The following is a 27,226-nucleotide window of genomic DNA, read 5'->3' as shown; positions in this document are numbered from 1 at the left end:
ACTCTAAAGTGTCCAACTAACGCTGAAGTGTCGACCAACCCTAAAGAATCCCACCAACCCTGAAGAGTCCAACCAACTCTGAAGAGTCAGACAATTTTTGAGGAGTCCGACCAACTCTGAAATATCCGTCCCACTCTGAAGTACTTGTCCCAACTTAGAACGTTTAGAACTTTTCAGAGTTGGTCGGACTCCTCAGCGTTGGTCATATACTTCAGAGTTGTTTGGACTCGTCGAACTTGGTCGGACTCTTCAGAGAAGGCTGGACTTCTCGGCTGTATAATAAGGGAATTTTCTCCATTCTTTCCACATTTGTAAAGATGCCCCTCTTCATCGCTCGGCTCTGCGCCAAAAAATTATTTTCTTTTTCTCTACATGGCTCTGTCATTTAATAAGCAGCAGTTTTGTCGTCCGGCTCCGTCTCATCCAAAGTGGAGTTTTGCTACACATCATTGTGCTCTAAAGACGGGTTTCACACTGCTGGGAACTGACAGCTCTTTTAATCAGGAACGGATTCTCAATCATTGGTCCACATCAGAAAGAATCATGAGGATCAGGTGTCCTAATCTCACAGTTAGGACGTTGTAATACTCTGTAGGTGGAGGTTGGGAGAGTTTGGCCTAGGCCTCATGGTCTGAGAGGGAAGAAGAACAGAGCACCTCTGGCTTCTGACAGCTTGTGCCTTTCTGTATGTGCCTTTGTGAGAAGTGGGGGGAGTGTGATTCACAATCAAATTTACAGACAGGAAGTGCTCTTCAGTCCAGGGCTGACAGGGAAGGAGAGAACATCTCCAGCTACTGGGATTCTCTGTCTCTACCTGTGTGCAGTCAGGGGCTTAACTGGAAGAAGAGAGAACATCTGCTGCTGAGAGAGGAAGGGTGGGGAGTGGAGTGTGGCTCACAGTGGAATGAGGCCCCTCACAGCCACAGGGCCTGACAAGGAAGGAGAAGAGCGGCTCCAAATACTACAAGCGTGTGCCTCTCTGTCTGTGCCTGTATGAGCACTTTGGTCTGACTCTGAACGAGTCCTGATTTACTTCCAGCGAGAAGAGAAGTGGCCTTGGAGCAGCAGAAGGCCTGGCACTTGGAGGGTAGTTTAGGCGCGAAAAGCGCTCTCAGATTATATATTTTTTTTTGTGTTTGCAAAGAAACGTCTCACAAAAAAGCACTCTACCGGCTGTCAGAATTACGTCTGGAGCCAGGACGGACTTTGTGTGGTTTGGTCGGACTCTGAGCTTTGGGGTCGGAGTCTGTTATTGGCGATCGGACTCTGAGACTTTGGTCGGACTGCGTTTGCTGCGGTCCGACTGAGATATCTGGGCGTGCTCCTTTCCTACGGGTGGAGTCTGAGAGGGAGAGGGGATGGGAGAGAGACAGCCTCGCAGTCAAACTAGCAGATAGTGGAACCGCTCCAGTCAGAGGATTGGAAAGAAGGGAACATGAGCTCCAGCTGAGCTCAGGGAGGAGTGTGACTCAGTCGAGCTTTTAGACAAAGAAGCCTCCAGCCTTCAGGGTCTGACGGGGAAGGACAGAGGAGCTGCAGCTGCTGTGAGCGTTTGTCAGTTCTTCTGTCTGACACTGAATGAGTCCAAGGAACTTTAAGTGGCCGGGGTGGAGACTTGGGGTATCACAGACCCCTAAATGAGGAGCAAGCCGGCCATTGATCACCAAGGAGGGAATATCCACAGTGACACAAAGCACTTTTCAGAGTTATGATTTTTTTTAATATGGTTTGAAGATAAATGTACTTAATTTTTGTTTAAATCATATAAGGGTCAGACAAACATTTTTTCTACATTATTTCCTCTTTTGTTTGTTTTGTAAAACAACATTTTAAAAGAACATTTTACTACCAACATGTAAAAGACACATTTTGGGGGTGTTTCTGGCGCCCCCAAGTGGCCAGGGGTGATAGAGAGTGTCTGAAACTTACAGAAATTTTTTTGAGAAAAAGGGTCCTTTTCGCCTGTCAGGGACTAGACCTGGTTTGGTTTTTAAAATGACCCCCCATAACGTACTCACACAGACATTTTTGTTTTATGTCCTTGGATAGCACAAGGGTTAAATCATATAAGGGTCAGACAAACATTTTTCTACATTCTTTCCCCTTTTGTTTGTTTTGTAAAACAACTTGTACAAGATCCTTTAATTTGGCTGTTGTGAAAATGACCAAAAAAATTTAATTACTATCCCAATTATTTGTAAGTCTACAAAAAAGTCAATTACCATGAAAATGCACAGATTTAAACTAAATGCATGACATTGACAGAAAGAAAAAGGAATCAAAACACATAAATCCAGAGATAAATCTGGAAAAAGATTCTATCAAGTTCTGTCTCGTAAATAAATATGACAAATCAAAATACAATATAATTAAAGAACAGGATTATTAAGCATCCTCATACAATAAAAAAATAAAATAATACACAAATGTGAACACATATCAGTGGCATTCACATTAACAATGCAGCTGTAGGAGAGAGGATGACTGCAGCCAGAGAAGTCGTTTTAGAAGACATGGGTAACTGACAGGCTGAAGAAGAATGTGGAAATCATTTGCTACAATTCAGGAAAACTTACTTGAGTAACAGGACACAAACTGTCTTTTTGTCCTAAAGCCCCTGGTGTCTGACAGTGGAAGTGAACAGGGAAACATGACCCATGATGGTTCAGGATGGAGCATAAATCACCAAAATGGCACCCCTTGGTCAAAAAAATCTATAAATAGGTAATTTTGAGTGTTTGAGGAAAAAAATGTATAGAAATATGCAACATAAGGTGTTGTAAAAAGGGGTGGGGCCACACAAGTCTTTTCTTCGACTCCTTTTTAAGCAAACTGTTTTGTTATACTTGTAAAAAAAAATATAAACTCATGTTTATTTTCATTTTGTGTGCGTGTTTGAAACAAAAATAAAAAGACTGAACCCTGGTGGCCAGGGGTGGAAGAAGTGAACATAGAAACACGACTCCTGGTGGCCAGAGTTGGAAGTGAATGAGGAAAAACAGGACTCCTGTTGGTTCAGGGTAAAAAAATAACAAAAATGGCACCCCCTGGTGGACAGAAACAGAAAGAAAATTCCAAGGCCTTCTGGTGGCTTGGAGTAGAAGTGAAAAAAGGGAAATACGACCCCAGTTTCAGACTCCATTCTCAACTGTAGTGCTATAGTAAAGAATGATTCAAACAGACCCCAGAATGCTGGCAAGGCAAGTAAGAAAATACGAAACAGTGCAGCTGGGATAGAAAAAAAGATAGAACATGGAACCACGACCCCTGGTGCCCTGGGGTGGAAGTGAACGAGGAAATACGACCCCCGTTAAAAAATATTCCCTTGCAAGACTTTGGACAATTCCTGTCTGTGAGTATATAAAAATGTTAATTTAGTCAGCAATGTACATTTAGGTCGACCGAGTGTCAGCATTAGCTGTCCTATGGGGTAATCCCATTATACGTTAGCATCAAGATAGCTGATTTTAGCTTTATGCGTTAGATTGATCTGTACTTTTAAGGTTTGATTATTGATAAATTAAGCTCAATCGATTTTGTCAACCCAGCCCTTAAAAAAAATTGACAAATGCTTTAGCACAAAAAATGTAATTAACAAATTCATGATTTTTTTCTTTAAAGTTATCTATTGAGATATGAATCAAAGTCATTTTTATAGAGATAAACACAAATATTTGGTCATGAGTTCTTCTACAACTTCTTCATAGAGGAGCTCGATGATGATGATCACCACAATAATCACAACAAACACCTTTTACTTTTTCATGAAGCTTTATTTACTCGAGTACATACAAGATTACCAGTAAAATAAAAGTATTTATTTCTCCCCTCAATCAGTGGGAACATTCAGAGCAGAATCAGTGTGAAAGGTAACAGTCTGAGCGAGACCAAGAAGAACCTGGGAGCATCTTCACAGGAGGACGAGAAGGCACGGTGCTCTGGAGGAGCGAGCACGTGGCAAACAATCTGGCAGTTTTATACTTCATTTGGTTTGGTCTGATGTTTTTTTTTTTTAAATCATTATTACTGGGGTTGCTAGATTGAGGGTTTGTGAGTGAAAAATAAATGATCAAATAAAAACAATTGCTTTTAAAATACTGCAAACACTGCAGGAACACAGGACTTTTTCATTTCATTAATGTGGGGGTACAACTCTTACAAGCCTTCCAAAATCAAACTTAAAAGGGGGTAAAAGAGGCTAAAATACAAGAGCTTAATCACGTTTCTAACAGGCATAAACATGCGAACACTACTCTTTGCTGAGCTAATATCGGCTTCAGAATAGCTGGTTAGTCAATTATATATTGGAAATGATCATAAAAGGACAAATGACATCAAATCTGTTGTGTGGATGTCTGAGAAATACCGAATTACGAGACTTTTGGGTGATTGATTGCGCTGCTTTCGCTTATAGGGAGTGTTAGGTAGAAGCCCCGCCCACATCAGGAGGATTACAACAAACTGTTTTGGATTTGCAGGTAAATTGGCTTAAAAAAAAGCAGAAATCTCTTTAAAAAAATGCCACTGAAATCAACGCTGCTGCTGAAACTCGCAGGTTTTTTTTGTGATCGTAAAAAAGAAAACACAACGGCTGTGACACCGATTTGGTTTGTTTCTGAAAAAAAAAAAAACACAAACAGTTGGAACATGGCAATGCGGCCGTCTTTGACGCTTGAACGACAGGCCTAAACGAGTCTTTTAGCTGCACTTGGAAATTGGTTAGAAAGTCGCCTCTCTGCCAAGGCCTTCCACATGACCCACCTGCTACCCTGCAAGGAGGAAGTTAGCACCGACCGCCGCTTCCATGACGCAGGCAGAGCCCGTCCACGAAGCGCGAGGGATGAAGGCGGGCGAGCGCCCGCACGGCTGCAGCTCACAGGCTCGTTTCACAGTGAGGAAGATGAGAAAAAACCCAACGCTCAAGGCCGTCCCGGTTCAGCTGGGAGCGACCGGGGCGGCTCCAACCCTACAGCATGGACACGCAGCGAGAGTCCAAGTCCTTGTGCGTACATGTTTGTGGTTTGTTTGTTTATGTGTGCGCTTTGTTTGCAGACAGATCGAGCGTCGACGCCCTCGCTTTGAGCGCGGAGGTCGAGCCGACTGCGCCGGCCGCAGCCGCTTCAGGTCATGGGCGACAGAGGTGGCGAGAGGTCGTCCGGACGGGGAACGAACACGTCTCTCATCAGACCTGAAAGAGAGCGGCACAAATGCTCAGAACCGCTCCCAACACAAGTCCACAATTGAGTGGGATTTCAAACTTCTATGTCACACCGTGACACTCATCTGACGTTGGTAAAATCTGCAACTCTTTCAAATGCACAAAAAAAAAATCTAATTAATTTCTATTTTTCCTGCACATTTAGTCTAATTTTCCTTGTTTTTGCCGATTCATCTGTGCTTAAGTATGGTGGCCCTGAAGGGCAAATCTAATCAGCAAATCATCCAACGCAAAAAAATTTAAAAGATTAAACATTAGAGACAATTTTACAAGTCAAAACACATTAACAAAAATGTGAAAGAAAAAAAAACTGTTTGGAAAACAAAAGTAATTTCCAGAAATCACAAAGAAATTATAAAAAAATGAACCAAAATTAGAAAACTGAGAGAGATGCTGTTAACTGGATGATGATGTTTGTTCACCTTTTCACCAGAAGCTATTCAAAATGATAATATCTTCTGATGGAAGATTTTTCTTTAAGCTTCCGGTCACTGCAAGAGTGATGATTGCTCAATCTTTACCACAACTCAGAGAAAACGTCCTTCTGCTTTTCAAAACTCAAACATCATCATCTCATCTGTGATGTCCTGATAACACCTACTTTTTCCAGCTTTTATTTAGTTTACATTTTAACATTTCCTTTCGACTTCTGGAAATTAATTTTATTTTCCGAAAAAAAAAGTTTCAGTTTTTTAAATTTTGTTTGAATTTTTGAAATATATTTGTTTACTTGTTTAGTTATTCGTTTGCTTTTTACATTTTTTTTTTTAGTTGAATGATTTGATGAATTGGATGAATAAATGAATAAATGATTAGTTGTGATTGAACTTCAGGGCCACCGTACTGAAACCTTCTGCTGGTCACTCAAATAGATCTCTGAGTCTTAACTCTATTCTAGGGAGTGGCCAGCAGAGGGCGACATACATTTAGTTTAGTGCTGGCCCACTTTGTGCGTGTGTGTTTGCGTGTTACCTGCAGTGTCGCACAGACTCTGGATGCCTCCCAGAACCGGGTCTTTGTCTGTGAGAAGCTGACTGCACTTCCCTGGTCCTGATTCCAGAATCAGATCCGTTTGATCGTTGTCTTCCAAACAGCCCTGAACACAGACCATGTATGTGGTTTCAGATTGGCTCAAAGTTCTCTTTGATAACACAGAAAAATGCCTCCCTAAAGCTATGAATTTAGCAAAAACTTTTTTAAAGGTTTTAGTTCAATGTTAACACAAGTTTTTCTTTTATAAATTATATTTTTTGCTTTCGATCTACATTTACACTGAAAGGTTTTAAAAAAATAAACATCGGCCAAAAAACGCTGATCTACAAACTTCTAGCAAATTTATTTTATTGCATTTAAAGGTAAAAGCTTGAAGAAAAGTGATTCAATCAGAAAAAAACAAGTTTGTCGGAATGGGTCAACACTCAGAACCTGGGTTTTCTTAAAAACTCAGTCCGGACTGGAACCCAGATGGACCTTCAGAGTGAGCCTTGAGGTCTTCAGATTTCAGCTGCATTTCTTCTCGTTTTGGTTTCACTCACCAACAGTCTGTGGGTGAGAAGAAGCTCCTCTTCCTCTGATGAAGGACTCTGTTTCTGTCTCTTCTCCTGAATCAGAAGCTGAGGCAGCATCTCGTCATCGGACTCAAAAGTCCTAAAGGAGACACGGCCAATGTAAACATCTGATGGTCCAAGTAGTGCGTTAATATGCTAAAATATGTTAGAAATATGTTAAATATGTTAAAAACAAAACAAACACAAAGCAAGCTTCAAACACAGAATAGTTTGGCGCCAAACTTCCTTTCATTTTGAAATTTCATCTTTTCTCTTTCCCATAGAAACAAAACTTTTTTTGAAAGTTGTTCTGGATTTATTTTTTTTGGTCACATCAAATTTGCTGAGTCATCATCTTCTGACTTCTCTGTCAGATCTGTGGTGCTGAACACAAAGGTGGAGCATCTCACCGTTTCCTGGTTGGACTTTCAGACGCAGCTTTGATGCTTTCTTCAGGTAAAGAGTTGAGGAAGGTCAGCTGGAAGTCATCGTCCATGGAGATGTAAGGAGCCAACATGTCCAGATCCATCTCCTCCATGTTCTGAGGAGAGACGCACATTTTTAGTTCAAAAGAAGCGAAAAGAAACAACAAATAACTGAAACATGAAACTCTATGGCTGAATTCCTCGTAGCCCATTTGATGTGCGTTCTTAAACCTGCGACTGCCCCATGGTGTTCACACTGGACAAGGAGGGAGGGGCTTCTTCTACTTTCTGTTTTTTCTGTTGTTTACTAGCGCATGTCTGTCATAGTTGGAAGAGTCTTTGTGTGAAATGTGGAAGTGGAGCAAATCTGTCAATTTAGGTACGAAACGGAAATGGTTCAGTCAATCGCTAGCACTCTTGCAATGCCGGCTATGGACTGCTATCATGTCAGAAGAGCAGCTGTGGTTTAACTTTATTTAAAAAACAAACATAGACATTGACAGACTTGTTGCCAGGTCTGATTCACCAGATAAACTAAACCCATACGACACTATCAAATCTGAGTCCCTGATTGGTCAAAGTTTGATCTGGTTTAACTGACAACACATGTTCAATGGTTGAACGCTTTCTACGTAGAGACATATAACAATAATACAAACTTGTGTAAATATGCGTGAGCGCGAAAGTTTTGAACATGACAAAACGTTTGACTTTTCCTTAAAAGTGGCAACTTGAACGTGGAGGCAGACGGCGTTGTGAAGCTAGCTTGAACGTGGTTAGCCGAGTGCCATGTGAATGTGGTTTGAATGTGTTTAGCCGAAGGTGTTGTGAATGTAATTTGAACGTAGTTAGCAGAGGGCGTTGTGAACGTAGCTTCAACGTGCGTAGCCAGGGGCATTGTAAACATAGGTTGACAAAGGCGTTGTAAACGTAGTTTTAATCGACGTTCAGATCAGGAAGTGAAGAGATGACGTCATCGTTCCGCTCCTTACCTCTGGAGTTTGGGTCTTCTTCTGAACATCCTCCGGACAAAAGGCAAAGAACTTCTCCACCTCGCCGATGTCCATCACCTTCTCCTGAGCTACACTCTGAGTAAAAAGGAAAAGTCAGAACCAGAACCTTCTGGACCTTTGAAGCAGTGGGGGATTGTAGTTACCAGCGCCGGTTCAGGAGAGGAGGACGGCGTGAGCGTTTCAAAGATGGGCGACAGGAGCTGCCTCAGCTGGGGGGTGCACAGGTCCTGAGGATGCTCCGGAACGCAGTCCGGACTGAGAGGACTGGAGAACGACAGCTCGACCGGAGCTGGGACAAAAATACACACGACTTTTAGGAAGACTGGCGTCTGTGGAGGAAAGAGCTTCTTCGTGTCAGATGTGTCACCTGCCACCAGCACCACAACATCTCTGGATTCTGGGTCCAGCTGCAGGATCTCATCTGGCTCCTCTTTCAGCTTCAGGAACAGCCGAGCAGAACTGGTGGGATCCAGGTCCTGGGCCTCGGCAGAACCAGGCTCACCGTCGGACTCACAGGAGTCAGAGAACCCGCTGTCCTGAGGCGTGTGGGGGGGCTCGGCTTTAGACTGTAGATCGGAGCGGGTCTGCTCGACGGAGAAGATCACGTCTGGCTGCTCCACAGAACTACAGCAGAAGCAGATCATGACGACAGAGAAAAGAGGCAGAAGAAAAGATCAAAGATGGAAGCTGCTGATTTTCAGGCACCTGAGAATGAAGTTGAGGCAAACGATGGCTTCAGGCTGCGACGTCTTGTTGCTGTAGAGGACGGTGGCTTGAGTCTCCGCCCACACGTAGCCGCCGTTGTTGGCCAGGAAGCGGTAGTGGCTGGTGGACACCTGGCCTTTGGAGAGCACTGCAGACAGACAGAAGACAGTCAGGATTAAACCCTGAATGCAGAGAAGAACATGGGGACTGACATGTTAGGGCAGCAGCTTTCAACTCTTCAGGATTTGGACAAACCAAACAGACGGTAACTCACGAGTGTGCAGACTCTTCTTCATGTGATCCAAGTCCAGAGCGTGATAAAACTCGTAGGCGGAGCGTCCAACCAGATCCTCAGGTTTGTAACCGACCAGCTCCGTAACCCTGGAAACAGAGACAGGAAGAAGAAACAGATGAGAACGGCTCAGCTTCTCCTTCCTCTCCTCTCGGGGTCGGCCCTCACCTCCCCTCGCAGTGGGTGAAGCGCAGGTCCATGCTGTGGCGGGTGAGGAAAGTGCAGGTGTCCAAAGGAAACTCGACGCTGGACGGGTGGGGGATGGGATCGCACAGTAACGTCATCACCCTGGCAGCGGGGGGCGCCCCAGAGCCACCGAATGGACGGATGTGACCTGAGCAGTGAAGGACCTGGAAGAAGATAGAACAAAGTCTGAAGCTACAAACTCCAACAACTCAAACACAATGACAGTTCAAAACAGCAGGGGGCGCTGTAGCCTCTCTATCCTGGACTTTCCTTCTATTGTGGAACTTTCAGAGCTGCTCAACAAACAAGCAAATAAAAGAAGAAAACAGCAAAAATGTGCTTAAACTTTGAAGTTATTGTGTAGATGCAAACATTTAAACTTTTACAAATGAAATTGTACCTTCTGTGCTCTAAAACTTATCTACGATTACAGCTTTTCCTTCCAGATTTGGGAGGAGTTCCCAAAAGCTGATCTCACTCTCAGCATGAAAGGAAAACCAGCTCCCGTTTTAAAGGAAGGAAAGTCCGCAGAACAAAACGAGATGTTTCCGGCCGTTCAGAAGCCTTTTACAGGCAGTCAAAGGGATTTTTATGTGACCTATTTTTATTTTTTATTTTTTTTACTTTCAAGGCAGTAAAGTGTTCCACACCTCTTTAAGACCCATTCAATCATTATTGGATTTCTTGTAAAATTGTTCGCAGTGGTCTTAGTTATAATTAGGGGTGTAACGGATCACAAAATTCACGGTTCAAATAGTGTATAAAAATAAAAAATAAAAAAAAAACAAATAAAAAAAAACAACAGTAAAAAACAAGAAGATAAAAGCCTAAAATAACTTTTTTGAAAAACTTTAAAACTTATAAATCATGTATAAAGTACTTCAAAGCATAAAATACACTCACACATCTTTGACCTTTCAACATAAAAATGTAAATCATGAAGTTTTTAATTACATTAATAAATAAAATAAATTAATAATAAAGAATGATTAATATGCAAATTAGCATAAGTGCTATGATCCGTCATATCTACATCTAACACTGTCTGGACAGATGTTCACTAATGTGTCTATTCCCTATCAAATATATAGATAAATGAATAAAATAAAAGAAAAGTTTATTAAATGTGAGAATACGGGAAATAATCTGATAATCAACATTTCCAGAGATCTACACCACTAAAACATTAAAAACAGCAGCACTATCTAGAGCGGTGAGTGTGTAGATATGATGGAATGTGAGGAGAGCTTGGATGCCTTCCAGAGATCATCTTGCCAGCTTGTATTTTTTTTCGTTCAGAATGGACTTCAGTCATACGCCCGTGTGTGTGTGAGTTTATTTTTATAAGGACCAATTATAGTTTACACGTGAAAGATGAGACGATCCTGGCTAAGTGGACGGTGATGGCTGAGGTGAAGTATTAAGTCGTGACAGATAAGGTCACAGGAGCATAAAGGAATGAGAGTCCTTACAAAGACTGAAGGACAGAATGTGTGTGGCCTGAGCCCCAATCAATAGAAATTACAGTCTGATCCACAAATGTGAGGAAGTTGATGATCCTGCAGCTCATGGGTTTGTTTTGGAGATTTCTAAAGTAAGTTTTCTTACATGCTGAAGAAACAAAGCTCTGGACCTGAGGGTTTTAAGTTCCCCTGTCAATCAGAGACCACAACAGTTTAGAGAATTCTGAGAATAAATCTAAACTGAAACGAGGTTAATAAAACGCATAAAACATAAAGCTGTGTAGAAAAGAGAAATAGGGTGGACAGAGTGCCCCCCCGCTGTGTAAACAGGAAGTACCTGTTGGTTCCAAGAAGTCAAAATCCCATAGACTTCTATTGAGAAATAAACATTTATTACTCATTGTGTTTGTCAGAATAACCATTCTTGCTCCGATACATTTTTCTTAACATGTTAACCTATTTTTTTTTTCATGATATTTTTTTCTTTATCTCAAATTATTCAAATTATAAACTGACCAATCAGATGCCTCAGACATGGTGTCTGATTGAAAGATTCACCCGATCCAGTTTCAGTGGAAGGAGTCTAGACTTCTGAAGAATTTACTCATGATTGCTGATGGTAGTTGCCATAGAAACGCAGACTCAGATCAACTCGGACCAATCACTGTCGTCTGACTCCAACATGGCGACGCCCGTATTGTGGAAAAATGGCGGCGGAATTGGCTTCATTTCGTAAGACATTTTCTACGGGTGTTGTCACACCCTCCTCTGTCCAGTTCTCTATATACAGTCTATGGTTTAAACTAATAGTAAAGCGTCGTTTAACAGGTTAAGTTATGGACACACCGGGCATGTGACACGTTCAAGGATGCAAATTTAGCTCATGGTGTTCATCCTGAATAAGCAGTGAAGGGTTTCTTCTTCTACTGTTTACTAGCGCATGCTCACCACCTATGGTTGGAAAAGACTTGGTGCAAATCTGATAAATCTTTCTCCAGACTTCCTCTTGCACAGCTCTTTTCTGATCAATGAAAGACTTTGTATCGTTTCATTCCAGCCTGGCACAAACTACAATTATTATTTTTTCTTTCAGTACCAATTTTTTAATGGCCACAGTTTGTGCCCAAAAACAGACTTAATTTGTGCATAGCTACATTATAGTTTTGAGCGTGAAAGTCAAAAAAAGCGCTTTAACCTAGACTTGTCGTTGGAAGAGGCTGTTTAAGGGTGATGTGAAAGGAGTTTGAGAATGAGGTTATGTCGAGGATAAAGGTTAGACTACAGTCAGATGTTAAAGGTCAGGAGGATATGGACGGTCCAGTGAGCATGTGTGAGATAACGCACCTTCCAGGTAGCAGACTTGATGTTGACGGTGCGCCCCCTGTTGGTCAGTGTGCTCTTCATCCTCAGGAAGAAGTTCACCTCGTGCGGCTGCTCCGCCAGAGATTTCTTACTCATGCCTGAACGCAAAAAAACATAATTTTAGGACAAAAGGAATACAAAACAAGTGTTAGAAAGTACATTGCAAAAAAGGAGCTCACAACAAAACTTCTTTTGTGAATTAACTGGAATCTCTGTGGACAATTCTCACAGATAAAATTATTTTTTTACAGTTTGTTTATGGATCAAAGTGTTTTCAGTCCTGTTTGATTCTGAAACCTGACTTTATGAGCACATTTTTTGTGTTTTAGGTTCATTATATCACTGCAGAAGCAAAAAAAAAAAGTCACCCTTAGACTTTAGCTTTTACTTAAATCTTAAGCACTTTTCTGAAGCTAAAGCATTCTTACAGCCAGTTCAACAGCATTTCGGCTTTGGCGAGTTTTAGTCTGACCTGGGCGTGGAGTCAGCAGGTCTCGGAGCTCCTCCTGATCACAGGGATGAACGAAGTCGTAAATACTCTGACCCAGCAGCTCCAGCTGTGGACGACAAGAGAACATCCCAAACTGAAGCTAAACATCTCTGGCATGTATTTCAGGCGTAATCATGCCGTTTGTGAAACCCGAGTTCTGGTTTACAGCTTTACCTCCAAATCCCTTGTCTATTTACTGCTGCTTCGCTCAGATAACCTCCAACGAGTGAATAATCGACAGAGCGGCCACGACTAAACCGACTCCGACCACGGCTGGATTTAATCATTAAATCGCTCCGTCCAGAACGTTATGTGTCACCACATACACGAAAACGTCAGACCGAGCCGAAAATAGACGGAAGGGAAGCGATCACGCTCAAGTTACAGATGGTGAGGCAAAAAAAAAAAACGTCCTTCAGAACCTGAGACGGACTTTTGGAAGGAGATGCACGCCGTACCTGCGTGATGCCGATGTGTTTGTTGACGTTTTCTGTCAGGAAGATCATGTCACCCTCCTCAGTCATCACCATGATGAAGCCCGCCAGAGCCTGAGGATAGAAAGCGTCCATGGGGTCCTCCTCTTCCTCGTCATCCTTCTCTTCCTTTATGTCTCCTTCTGGTAGGAAGAGTAAAGCAAACTCATGAGAACAGACCAGAACCCGACCTGAGAGAGTTCTGTTCTATTAATAATTCCTTTTTCAGCGACTAAAAACATGTCATCTTTTTCAGACTTAACCTTAAACTGCTCTTCCTCCACTGTCCTGCTCCTACTTATCGTTTTTTTAGTGGTTTCAAATGACAGAAACAAAACTGAACCTTCAAAATAAATGTTCAGAATAAACCTACAGATGGAGAGAAACCGCCTTAAAGAGAGTTTTGTCAATATTGTGCTTTGCTTGTGTAGTTCAAACTGTTGTTTTTTTGTTTTTGTTTTGGTTTTGTTTTTACATTTTTTACCCCTATAATTGATGGTGGTGCTGGGTTTGAAGGTGGAGGAGTGGCAGTCATGGATTTGCTTGCTTGATTTCGTAATAAAAGTCAGATTCAGGAAGCTTTTCTTTGACGTAGCTCGAAAATTGAGTTTTTGATCATACTAGTGTCTGGCTTTAATTGGGTTCACATTCACCACGTTCAACACTAAAGCACTTCATTGGCTGGGGTTTCCAAAAGTCTAACTAAATCTTAACTAAGAAGAGGAGGAATAAATTAAATGCCAGTTTTCTGTGACACAAAACTGCTTTGATGCAAGTTTTAAATGTAAATATTAACCGTAAATTCACAAGTTTGTGAAAACTCGCTCAAAAATAGAACTGGGCATTAAATCAATTTTATCCATAGATCGGAATTTGTCATTTAAGAAGTCAGGATGTAACCAGCATCTGAAAGCTCAAATATTCACAAACTGTTCCTGATTCGCATTTTTTATAAATTGAATGCATTTTAGTAAAGAATGCATTTCAGATAATGTGATCATCTTAATTAAGACAGAAATTCAGTTTACAGGAATACGAATTTGAAAAAAACTAATTTGTTTTTAGCATATGAGAAAAAAAGGAAGTAGATCAGAATTAAGAAAATAAAATACGATGAATTAAGGAATATTACAAAATCTTGCAATTTCCTCTTACAGATCCATGTTTCAGAGTCATTTTTATTTATGTATTGCTGTGTATTTTATTTTACTATTTTTGGTAGCCATCTATGACAGCTAAAGCTAGCGGTAGCTCACAAAACGCCGCCAAAAGACAAGTTACTATTGGAGATTCATTTTCTCATCTTGTCCCCAATATTAAGACGGGTCACGACATATAGTACCAAAGACTTGGTGGAAAAGCCCGACTTTCTTTACCTACTGAAAACATGGGATGCCAGGTGTGTGAAGCTGAAAATATTTTGCTGCACCTGTACAGCAGCACATGAGAGAGTTTGTACTCCACCACAACAGACTTAGTCAAACTTTGAAAAACGAGTTTGACATTTTATTGGCAAAATTGCAGCTCTATAAAGTGTCCCAAAGGAGGTGTCAAAATAAGAGTTTTCATTGAATATATTCTGTCATTTTGCTTAAGAAATTTGGTTTTATTTTCACTTAGCCCAACTTATAGCAATAAAATATTTTTTTTAAGCATCAAACTGTACCATGACCAAGCAAATGTGATTCACGAACTTAGTGCAGAAATCTAGAAGAGTTGGCAGCCGTGAAGGAACAAACGGTACCGACTGACCCGAACAGATCAACCCTAAACATAAATGAGCTCAAACAGGATTCACTTTTATTGAGCCCCATAAAAGGAGGATTTAGACGCTGTGACACCTAACCCTCGGACTGGGACAGAGGGTTAGTAGGTCTGCGCTTCAGCTTTAGGTCAACAACCAGAACTAAGTGAAAGCTAGCATCAACGCCACTGAGAGTTTGCAGATCAGGGAGGAAGCGTTAAAGCCAAAGCTCAGCAGCACTGCTCAGATTACAGAGGAGGTTCATTCCTCAGCGCTGAGCTCCATTTACAAAAACAACAACAGAAGATAACTGTAGATCCTGCAACACATCACTCCTCACTGATCATTTCCCTTACAAGTATGTTAACCCAATAGGAGGTTAATATAGTATCTGGCTAAACCACCAGGGGCGCTGTTTTATGATGACTAAAGTTTTTTCATCTCACTTGCATGACGTAAAATAAGCTTAACCTCATGCTAACGGTAAAATCGGATCAAAACAGCAATTCATCACACTGTGGGTTCTTTTTTAACCTAAAATTAGCTTTAAAAATGATTGATTTCCATTTTTTTGTCTTTACCTTTGACCTTTTATTTAACTTTATGATTTATTCCTTTTGTGTCATCTACAGTTTCAGATGCTAAATCTGCCTTCCACTCACATTGCACCACTATTATCTGCCGTTTTGTTCCTTTTGATCACCAACAAGCGGGCTGCACGGTGGCGCAAGTGGTTAGCGCTCTCGCCTCACAGCGAGAAGGCCCCGGTTCGAATCCCGGCTGGGACCTTTCTGTGTGGAGTTTGCATGTTCTCCCCGTGCATGCGTGGGTTTTCACCGGGGACTCCGGCTTCCTCCCACCGTCCAAAAACATGCTTCATAGGTTAATTGGTGTCTCTAAATTACCCCTAGGTGTGAATGTGGGAGTGAATGTGTGTGTGATTGAGGCCCTGCGACAGACTGGCGACCTGTCCAGGGTGTACCCCGCCTTCGCCCTTCAGTAACCGGGATAGGCTCCGGCGCCCCCGCGACCCCGAAAGGGAAGAAGCGGTCAAGAAGATGGATGGATGGATGATCACCAACATCAAGTCATGCAGCCTTTCAGTATATTGAAGACTTCTAAAAGCTGCATCATATCTGCATTTTGCAGGAAATGCTGCAAGCAACCCTTTTATTTATTAGTATTTCATCTTTTTTAGTTTGACTCCTTTTAGGAGATTTTTATTATATTTTATATAAATTTTATTTCATCAATCTAGGGTGCATAAAAAAGTGTTAAAAATAATAATAATCTGTAATATCTCACATATTCATGTCTTAAATTTTACAACAAATCACTGCTAGAACGCATATGTTACATTAAAAACAGGGTGCCTATGGTGAATGGGAAAGGCTAGAAGTGCAGGATATAGAAGAAGATGCTATGAGCGAGGTGGGTGCAGCAGCTCACCCTCATCGGGCTGCAGCAGCTGCTGCATCCGCAGGAAGCTGAGGGTGACCCTCATGATGCCGGCCTTGTCCAGGTGGGTGCAGACTCTGCGCGGGAGCGGCAGAGTGCGGGCGAGCTCGTAAAACACCTCCGTCTCCTGACTGCGGCGACATCGGGCCGCGTCACGGGAGCGCAGCTTTCTCTGTTCCGAACTGGTCCTGCAGGAGGAAGACGAGAGTCAGGATGAAGAGTTCAGCAAGGCTGAGGAAAAATGAAGAAGTTCTAACCTGAACATCAAAGCTGCCTGTAAATCTTCTCTGTTTTTCTAAATGAGGGAAGTCAAATCAATAAGTCCAAACGAGAAGTTGCTCTTTCGCTTTTAATAGGAGCTCTGAAATTAAACTAATCAACCTTGAGGAGGTCTGTGACTAACTATTGTTGCTGTGATTGCCCCGCCCCTCCAGCTACTCCTGCCCTCTTGTGGATTTTATAACACTTGGTTAGACTCCAAGTTCTCAACCTCAAAGTTCAGACCTGAAAACACAGCCGCCTGTTCCAGAGCGAGAGCAGTCTGAGGACAAGAACAGTCCAAACACACAGAGAACAGATCGTTTTCTGATTTCAGCAGCTGGGAAAACTTCCAAACCCCCCCACCGCCGCCGGTTCTCCTCAGCTTCCAGCATCCAAAGTCCACCCCTGCTCTGAACACCATCAACAGACTCATCCAAACAAAACGCTCCTTCTGATCCAGACTGGAACAAACATCGAGTCGTCTCAAGTTCTGGAGCACGTTGTCTCCATCAGCTGCTCCATCTACTCTGTCAGCGTCTGTCCACGGCGACCACGTGCTCTGGTGCAGCAGGTGGAGTTTACTCCACCCTGTCAGCTGTCACACACATTTTAGTTTCATGTGTTTTTGTGAAGACCAAAAATGTGATTTAGTATTATATAAATATATTTAAAAACATGAAGAATTTTTTGGAAAGATTTTTTGCAAAAAACTGATAAAAAAAAATAAATGATCATTTGTGAGACTTGAGATGATTAAAAGAAATGATCTATTTATTGTAAATATCTATTTATTGTTTTCGTTTTCTCCTGATCTTCAAAATGAGTTGATTGTTTTCTTCTTGTTGTTCCTCCTTTTACTACTATTGAACTATTACATATGTTTATGCCAATTTTGTGCTAAAAAACTTAAACTTTTCAAACTGATAAATCAAGATGACATTTATATAAAAACATCAAATCTAAACAGATGGTCCAACTTAGTTTATGCCTCACTAAGGCAGTGGAATCACCTCAAACCTGCAATCACCTGTTTTGTTATTAGTCAAAACATCTGGCAGTCTAAAAAATTCATTATTGATAAATGTTAATGTCTTAGTATCAACTGCAGTGTCCACCATCATTTATCCATTAAAATAAAAACTACAAATCAAAGCCAAATGATAAAATAAACACTATGGTTAAGAAAATAATCACCTTCATTTCCATCAATATATAAATAAAAATCTATTTTATTGTCCTTTAAGCTAAATGCTTTTCTCTAAGTTTTAATGCAAGAATTTATTCTTCTTCCATTGTTTTGAAACAAGTCATGTCAACAGATGTAATATAAAACAGAGGGCCTTTACCTTATGCTGTTCGGATTTCAGTCTTGCTGATTTTTTCTTTTAAAGTATAATATTTTTCCCAGCGCGTGGCATTCTGTGACCGGCGACAGAGTACTACGGCCACCATAAAAGAACGTAAATACATGAAAATTCATGAAATTAGGAGAAAAAGTTAAAAAAAAAGTTGTAAAATTATGAACAAAAAGTAAAATATTTTACAAAAATAATTTTACAAAAAAAAAAGTTAACATTTAGTGAAAATAAAGCTGTAAGAGAAAAAAAAGTCTGACTTTTACAAGAATAATTTGTAACAGAATGAGGAAAAGAACTCACTAGACTCAAGAATAAAGTAATATAATTACGGTAAAAAGTCAATTACAAAAATAAAGCTGTAAAATTATGTGAGAAAAGTCAAACATTTTACAAGAATAAAGTTGTAAAATAATAAGAAAAAAGTGATAATATTAAGACAATAAAGTTATTAAATTTATAAGGAAAAAGTTGTAATTTCACAAGAACAAAGTAGTAAAATTATGAGAAGTCAATTTTTTAGAATACAATTGGAAAAATATTATTTTTTTAAAGAGTCAAAAATTTACCAGAAAAAAGTCATATAAAAAGCCATGCTTTTTCAAAAATAAAGTTAGTTTTTCATAAAAATAAATTCAGATTCTTGAGCAGTGCGATGTCGCTCTGATTTTTCTGAAATTTACTTAAATTAAACCGGTAATGTTTGATAGTTTGATAATTGAACATTTTAAAGCTAAATGTGACATTTTCGTTTCAAAAACACTTTGTGTAAAATTACAACTTTTTGAACAATAAATTCACAACTTTACTGTTGTAAATTGTTGAATATGTTTGAATATGTTAGTTCAAATTAACACATTTATTTTTGGTCTTTATAAGATCTTTGTTTTCATCCTCTAAACTGGACTTATTTTTATACAATTATTGTAAAAAATAAAAGAGGACCACTTCACCGATTTCTCCTATTGCAGGTTAATTTGTATAATTCTTTTGTGTTTAAATCTGCATCGACCTTCATCCAGCCAGGCTCCTGGTTGCCATGACGATCATTTAGCATTATAGATCATTAGCATATAAAGGTGGTAATTTTCCTTTATGTCTAAATAAACTGCAGGTGAGAAATGTGAAGCAGAGCAAAAAACACAGAAAAATGTGTTTCCAGAGTTGTCAGCGATGCTGACCACAGCAGAGCACCAACTGTGACCCCCCCCCGTGAACCTGGGGCTGCAGGGGAGGGCCGTTACAGACACAGGTCGCCGTCTCTTCCTGCTTGTTGTAAATATTAACAGAGCGCATCCCAAAGCACAAACAGAGATGACCCACTGACCTGTGTGGTTGACACAACAGGAGAAGTAATCCCGGACAGTTAAACCCAACGAGTTATCACCTCTAGTCTCACCTTCACCTCTGAGGCACCAGAGGCCTCATTTCTAAAGGCCGCCACAACAGTTGAATGAACTAGGTGAAAATATGCATTCACAAATCTAACACAGGCATCAGGATTAATGGAGAATAAGAGCTGTCGCAAGGTTTTACTTAAAACTGGAGATATTTGATGGCAACAAATTATAAAACAACATCAAAAACTTGGCTTTGACAGATGATGGCGGCTCCACTGCCCAACACTGCCACCAACCTATAACCACCAGAGGTGATGTGGGGTTCCGTGTCTTGCCTAAGGACACTACGACACATAGGGGGGAACCGAGCCGGCAATCTTCTATTTAGAGGTTGACCGCCCTACCTTTACATCACAGTCGACACAACTTATTAATCAATGGAATAGAACAAGAGTTTTCTATTGGTAAATTATACTGTTACATTGCAACCAGTCAATCCTCTCATCCTTCTAACTGCATTTCTTTATAATTCCAAACATTTTCTTTGGGTGTAACTAAACTGGAAAAGCCCATTGGTCCGGACCGAGTTTGGATCAAGTCCTGAACCTTGTGTTTGGTCTGTGTCTTTCAAACTGACTTTCCTGTTTCAGACCAAAGCTTGTAAACAAAACCACATGACTAAAGATCTCTTCATTCAGTGGCCAAGAATTACAAGGGCAGGATAACATAACAAGAGAAAGAACTCAGGGAGACCTAAGCTTTCAATCACTTATTCAAGCTTTATATTTCACTGATCAGTTTTGAGCGCCTGAATCAATGTCAGGTACAACACCTTTTAATGCACATTTTGAATGGCGGAGGCTTGCTGCAAGACAGTTACTAAGTAGGGCTGGGAATCTCAGGGTAACTCGCGATACAATTCACGATATAGGACTCACGAAACCGATAGTATCTTGATATGCCAAACATTGCAATAATCAATATATTACCTTGTTATGATAAAACAAATACATGTTTAAATTTTCTTGGAACGTCACCCTTTCCAACATTAAAATAAAATTATCAATAAATACTAACTCATCTTTACAATAATTACTTACATATTAAGGTAACTAATAAACAAAGTTTTAATTAAGAAATGCAGAGTATATCACAATTCAATGTAGGTTTAATAAACTATTGTCTACATTTACGCACAATCCAATTAGTCAACTTATCAGAAAAATGATCAGTGATTAGTCGACTATTAAAATAATCGTTTGTGTCAGCCCTAGACGTGACGGATTTAACTCCTGCGTGTTGAAAGATCTTGAAAAGGGCGATTCCTGAAAGTCTGTCACTCAGCTTTTGGTGGAGCTTGTGGAAAAATACTAATGTGCTCTCTAACTGTAAAGGAGCGTGGAGCCCCCTCCGCCTCCTGCTGCTCCTCCTCTTCAGCCCGAGCACATATCTGCATCATGAGCAGCAGCTTCCACGAGGGGGGGGAGGGGATTCGCAGCGAACTTGGTGAACTGCACATGCTCAGACCGCACATACACGAGCGTACAGGACGCCACGGTAAACAAACTCAACCTCACACACCTCCTCCTGACCCGATTTACTGCAGATAAACAGAAAACCAAAGACAGCCCCAATTCAGGAGAAAACGTGGAAAAAAACAAGAGATTAGCTGCTATCCTGGCTGTCAAACACATCACAGTTACATTTTCATCATGAAAATTGCATGATTTTCCAATAATTTGATTATTTTCAAAGTCAGGACTTAATTGTAAACTTGAATCAGCGGATCAGTGAAAGAACAAACACATTATTTTCCCCAAAACACTGGGAAGCAGCTGCTGACCGCCTGGTCTGCTGGATGAACATTTGACTCAAAGAAGTAGAGATGCAAACGCTTTTCTATTTCTGCTCCAGTAGGAGCACCAACGAACGGCTGGTACTTTTCCACAAGGGGTGGGATCTAAAAATACTCCAAAGGATTCACAGTCAAAGCAAAATACTGCATAGAAGACGGACATTTTTCTATGTACTCATCAGGTTTTCTAATAGATGAGTTTATGATCTCAATAACAGATTTAAGAGCTTTTTATTGAGGTGAAAAACAAGCATTTGTTTGACTTTAGAGTATATCTTTAGTGAAAGTTGGTTCAGTGTTTACATGTCAGCATCAGCTTTCACAGGAACAGTTGATGTTTGTTTGTTTTACCCAAAACTGAACAGGAACTTCAGTTTTAGAGCATAAAGGCCAAAACCATCCCAGTTTATTTTTTTCACAAAAACAACTTGACTTTATACAACAGTTTTTCTGAATGAAATGTTTTGCTGCCAAAATACTGAAATCAGAATTCAATTAATTGTTTACTTCTTTATGTTTACTCTTAAAACTTCATTTTATTTGGTTCTGAAAAACAATTTTCACACAAATAGCGAGAAAAACTGAATGAATTTTCACACTGATATAAAATAAAGCTTTTGCCTAAAAAAACTTAAAAAGGGATAATTGATAAATCAGTATATTAAATATTAAATAAATATTGGTTCCACATCTTAAACACAGTTCTAACTAGAAGTGTAGTTCCAAAAACTAAAAACAAAACCTGCTTTTGTGGAGTAAATTTACTTATCTGTTCTTTCATAGTTGTATTGTAAAATAGAGGCGGGACACTTTTGTTTTGGACTAAATTTCCCTTTAAGGGCAATGAATAAACTGACTCACTCAAGAAGGAGGGATGAGGAGAGCCAACAGGTAGGAGGAGGTGAAGCTTGGATGAAGGGATGAGAGCAGGGTAAAGGTGAAGAGGGATTGAAAGCATGAATGAAAGCTCTGTTTTACGCTGGATCAGCTGGATTGAAATAGACCTCTTACGTCGGCCGGGAGAAGGAGTTGAGATCATCCTCCCACAGTTAAACTTTGTTTACGTCAGGGGTTCTAAAAGTACGGAAGAGTTTTTGCGGCCCTCAATAAATCATAACTGACGGCTATTATTCAGCTGTATATTGGAAAAAAATATTTGTTTGTTACAAATCATAAAACTATAACAAATTCACGGGCGAGGAGCACAACAATAAACTCCAACAACTACAACGAGGCTACGCTGCACCGCAGATGATGTTTACAAAAATGGCTAAATCCAGTGAAGCTGTGACAGAAGCTAGCTACAGCTGTGGCTTTGGAGATGGCCAGGTGTTGTGCTAAGGTATGTCCCCCTGTCAGAATGCATGTCCCCGCACTTAGACATCGTTAAATTGGTTTGGTAACGCTCATATTTTGTCCCAAACAGTGTTAAAAGAAAAATGATGATTACAATGTAATTTTCTGTGGCTTTTGGGAGTTTATACTCATATTTCAATTTTTTTCCGCACATATTCAACGTAAAACAACGAGAGGGGTACGGATTCTGTCGGGTCATCAATGATCCAGCCTGCCAGAATGTGCGCCCCAAAAAAATTTGCTGCAGAAACAACAACTATTTATTAATTGTTCACTGTTACATGCTTCCATAGTAAAGTCATTTTCATAAATAGTGTTTCTTATCCTAAATAAGCAAAAAAAAGATAATTTTAACACAAAAAGCTGTTGTTGTTTTATGTAGAATAAATTCTGACAGAGGGAACGTACTTTGGCACAACACCGGAGTAGAAAGCCCTTCAGTGACGTGGAGTTTGTAAAAGAATGTACGCTAAAAGTAGCTCACAGACATCACACGGGTCTGCGATTGACGAAAACTGATGATATTTCTCGGTTAAAACGATATTTCAAATCTTGCTTTGTTAACTGTACAAAATGACACTTGGTCATTAAAGTTGATAAAAACATTTTTCTGATTATCAATTTTTTTTCACCAAAATTGGCTAACAGTCCAAAACTCTGAGAACCCCTGGCTTTCTTTTACAATTAGATTTCTGTTGGTACAAACAGCGACTAACCTCACATTTTTTTTACTCGCCGTGCTAATGTGAGAGCTGAAGTAAAAAACTGGATTACTGGACAATTGTCCAAAAAGATACCAGGATGTGGATGGAAAATGATTTTCCATGATGAGACACCGGCTCCAGAGGCACATTTGGCTTTTACCCCTCCACTGTAGCTCTCTGGTTAAAGAAAAATAAAATGTTTTTAATTTTAAGGCTTAACAGTCATCTAAGTCAAACTTGATTCGTTCACAAACAGTTGAAGCCGGTATGCACCACTCCACAAGGCGTTAGAGTATGGTACCCAAATCGCTCCAACAATTTATCAAGCGATGCAGCTTCATAGTTTACCATAAACCTTTGGAAAACCAATTTGAGGTAAGCAAGAACAACCAGACTTTGTACTATTTTTGAAAAAACTTTAAGGATTTTAAGTCATGGACCAAAAACAAAAAAATCCAGTAAGGGTCACTTAATTAACTGATTTAATTTTAGTTAGTTACATTTAATGAATTTCTGGCAGAGATGCACCACAAATGATAAAATAAACTGATTTGTTTCTTTTTCTTAAATCACTGCTGACAACAGACTATCTACTATTTTTGTTGATTTGAGATGATCTTAAATGATGTGGTAAAGGATGTCTTTTATTTTGAAAGAAATCATGTACATTTTTTAAAAATTTACAAACTATTTCATATTTGGGGGAAATGGCTATTTTATCTTTATGTTTCTATTTTATATATGCTAAAAAAATAATTTATATTTATCCCAATAGCAACAAATACACAAAGAGTGTCTAATATTTACAGTGAGTAAGACTCCAAGGCTGCCTTTGGGTTGTTGTTAAAGAGAAATAAACCCATATGGCCCTCTAAGTGTTGAAGGTTGCAGACCCCTGCTAACAGAACATCACAAGGTCACTTGAAATAATAGTATAATCCAGAAACAAGATCTCAGCAGAGCCTGTAAATGAGCTTCAGCACCATTTTGGCGCTTCTTTAAACAGACTGATTGGATTCTTGTTATTGCAGGATTACTACATGACTTCAAACTACTCAAAAGTGGTCTACTGACAGATTTATTACACCTTTAGATAGATGAAATACTGCTAACTTTGATAAATGTTGTCAGATCGTTTTCGTCTGCACACCCATGATTGGTGAGCCTGCACCCCTCTGCAGCTGTTTGTGTGTCATCTGTCCTGTGTGGTCATGTGACCAGCACGCTGGCTTCACGTGCAAGCTGTGCTCACGTGAAAACGGGTGTGCGCTCAGGAATGTCACTCCTGCGACAGTCTCTCAGCTCAGTCACTCCTAAACAACCATGCGGGGGGTTGTGCACTCTATAACCTGTTGACCCACAGAATTGTGCGTTTCACCACCGAAGGTGAAAGTCCTTCGGGGCCGACAGAGGAAGGAGGTGAAGGAGCAGCCGAGCTGATCCCAATCAGGGTGTGAGGAACCTGCAGGCGGCCTTCAGTTGTTTTGCTGCATTGTGTTCAGCTTCACAGAATGTTCCTGCATAAAGTTTGACACGCCCACTCCAACCTGACTGTTCCCACAGGTCATCCACCGAAAAAAAGGATAAGGGCTTTAATTCAAACGTTTTTTCCGTGTCACAACACGTTGGAACTTGTGTTGCAAAAAGAAAACAGATCAGGTGATGCCAGGTCAGATCATTGTTAAGCATCTTCACCGTCACACACCAACAACCCCTTTCTTCCACTAATCCTGTTTTCTGCCTAACTGTTGCATGCTTGCAGCAGCTGCAGTGTGATTCCTCAGGTCAAACTACATTACATGGCTTCCAGCAGACGCTCATTCCATCGAAGACAGGAAGCTGGATGTTTACAGAGAAAGTCAACAAACTGCACTTTTCTCCTGACTAAATAATAGTTGTGAATGTGGTCAGTGAGACTCTGTAGCCTTTGCAGACACAGTGAAGCTTTACAACTCAGAAAAACAAACAAAACCTCTGCAGGAAACGACATGTTCCGAGGACTAAACTGATCAGCACAAGCAGAATTCAGAGTTGGCTTTTTTAGAGGAAGCTCCAGGGCTGGGGAGGCAAGAATGTCTTTGAAAGTGAGGGCCTCTCCCAGAGCTGGAGCGATGAATCTAAGGGGCCATGAAATGACTGAAGGGTAGTAAAGGAGAAACAAACACACCAATGACGCACTTTCGTTGACTACACCTCCAAATTCCTAGATCTTGTCAAACCAAAAGTTTTCCTTTCCACTGAGCAACATTTCAGGTGTCATGACAACCTTCAGCTGTTAACACCAAGAAGCTCTACAAACTTTAAAAATCTGGACCACCTTCTGTGAGGTTTGGCAGGAAATGCACTCAAACCAAAACAGCAGCTAATCTTATGAGAGATGATAAGATCTTAATTGTACAAAAGAAAAACCAGAACCAAACAGAAGTCACAATTTCCCAAAACAGTCCTTTGATGCTCCGAGTTGCTTCTGCTCCCTCAGCTCTTTATGTTTATGTTGTTGCTAACTTTGCTGTTCCTTGCAGCAGACGTTCCGGCGTTTGTTGTGTCGTCTCCGGTCCTCTCCGGCTGCAGCCGGTCGCTCTGACTCACTCAGCCTTTGTTTCTCATCCACATGACGTCTTCTGCTAGCTCGCTCAGGAGGATTTAGCTGAAAACATCCAGCCCACACATCGTTTGATTACAAAAACTATTTTAAAAAAATACTAACTACTGAGTCTGTTTTAGAACTAACTTGAGGAGTTTAATTCAATCTTAGAAACTCGTGCCACTAGATTTTACAACAACCCGCAAAGATGGTTTAACTTCAACTCAAAATATCACGTGTAATATCAAAACTGAACGTGAGTGAAGCCGCAGGGGATTTGGAAGGGGAAACTTTAAAGTACACTCAGTCCTGTACAGCAGGCCACACAAACGCACTCATATGACAACAAGAACCAAATATCTGGCAGCTGGGAGGAGTTTTATAAGGACGGAGTGTCCCAAAGAACAGACTGTAACCACTGTGTGTTATTGCTCAATAAACAGTTGATTTGTGTGTCTGTTTTGTGTGCTTTTATTAGCTGTGAGTGAACAAGAGAACAAACTCTGTTGACCTGACAGACAAGGCACTACAGCACATGGCACCATAATAAACTCCAGCCTGCAGATGATGAAGGATTACACAGGAGATAGACTGAGTGAGGAAGAGGATGATGATTATTGAAATAGAAGAAAGCTGCAAGAGAACTTCTGTCTCCAAATAACCTCGGAGCAAAGAGGAAGCAGCAGCCTCACTTCTTCTTTGTCTTCGGGTCATTTAGCAGCACACTGACTGTACACACAAGAACAAAGTTTGCGCAGAAACCTTCAGCTGGTGCAACACTATGTAGGTCAGCCTGAACTCATGAGACCCCCGCCCCCAACAAGCTATGGACAATGGCGGCGGTGACAACAACAACGGCGCAGAATCACAACACAAGGTTAATTTAACCACATGATGCATTATAAGGATTCAAAATCAATGTAAATCTGCTAAACTGTGTTTTTTACATCCACATGTGGAGTGAAAAATGCAGCTGCGGGAACACAAAGAGGCCGAAAAACACCTGCGACAGCCAACATAAATGTATTTAAATATAAGTATTTAAAGGTTATCTAAAGGTTTAAAACCTGTAAGTCAAACGGAAAGTGCAGATATAAGGAGAGCGGCGGTCAGTGCAGCGGGTGCGCGGCCGCTGCTTCCTGCGGCCGCGGATCCGCCACTCCGCGCCCACACTCCCGTCAGACAAACGACGATGTTCTCAACAATTTATACAACGTTTGTTCAAAGAAACACTCACCTTTTGACCGCCACGGTCTCGTCTTCTTTCTCCATGCTCGAAGAGGACTCCGAGCAGCCACTCTGTCGAGTATTTTTGTCGATTTTGAGACACAAAAAAACGGGACGATTACTGACACGCGCGAGATAAACAACTGTTTAGACTAACTGCTTCCGCTT

The 27,226-nt window shown here is 40.6% G+C and overlaps 1 protein-coding gene across 3 annotated transcripts; it reads right to left on the bottom strand.

Moving 5' to 3' along the window:
* Nucleotides 1-3,752: 3,752 nt before the first annotated feature.
* On the bottom strand, nt 3,753-27,226 carry hif1al (hypoxia inducible factor 1 subunit alpha, like). 3 transcript variants are annotated; one of them, XM_024276765.2, is made up of 15 exons: nt 27,069-27,226; nt 16,368-16,564; nt 13,160-13,317; nt 12,684-12,768; nt 12,194-12,309; nt 9,369-9,550; nt 9,183-9,289; nt 8,909-9,056; nt 8,571-8,827; nt 8,347-8,492; nt 8,183-8,278; nt 7,176-7,306; nt 6,754-6,865; nt 6,191-6,314; nt 3,753-5,188 (listed from the first exon to the last, which is right to left on the bottom strand). In XM_024276765.2, exons 1-15 carry the CDS (start codon nt 27,101-27,103, stop codon nt 5,121-5,123), a joined length of 1,962 nt encoding a protein of 653 aa, XP_024132533.1. In that variant the 5' UTR covers nt 27,104-27,226; the 3' UTR covers nt 3,753-5,120. The 3 variants fall into 3 exon arrangements, with proteins under 3 accessions (XP_024132533.1, XP_024132534.1, XP_024132535.1); XM_024276766.2 differs by having other exon boundaries at nt 13,160-13,314; XM_024276767.2 differs by lacking the exon at nt 27,069-27,226 and adding an exon at nt 16,634-16,794.

Source organism: Oryzias melastigma, linkage group LG13, assembly GCF_002922805.2.
Source record: "Oryzias melastigma strain HK-1 linkage group LG13, ASM292280v2, whole genome shotgun sequence".
Taxonomy (NCBI): Eukaryota; Metazoa; Chordata; class Actinopteri; order Beloniformes; family Adrianichthyidae; genus Oryzias; species Oryzias melastigma.
The sequence above is the reverse complement of the archived record's forward strand: the minus strand, read 5'-3'. Positions and strand labels throughout refer to the sequence as shown.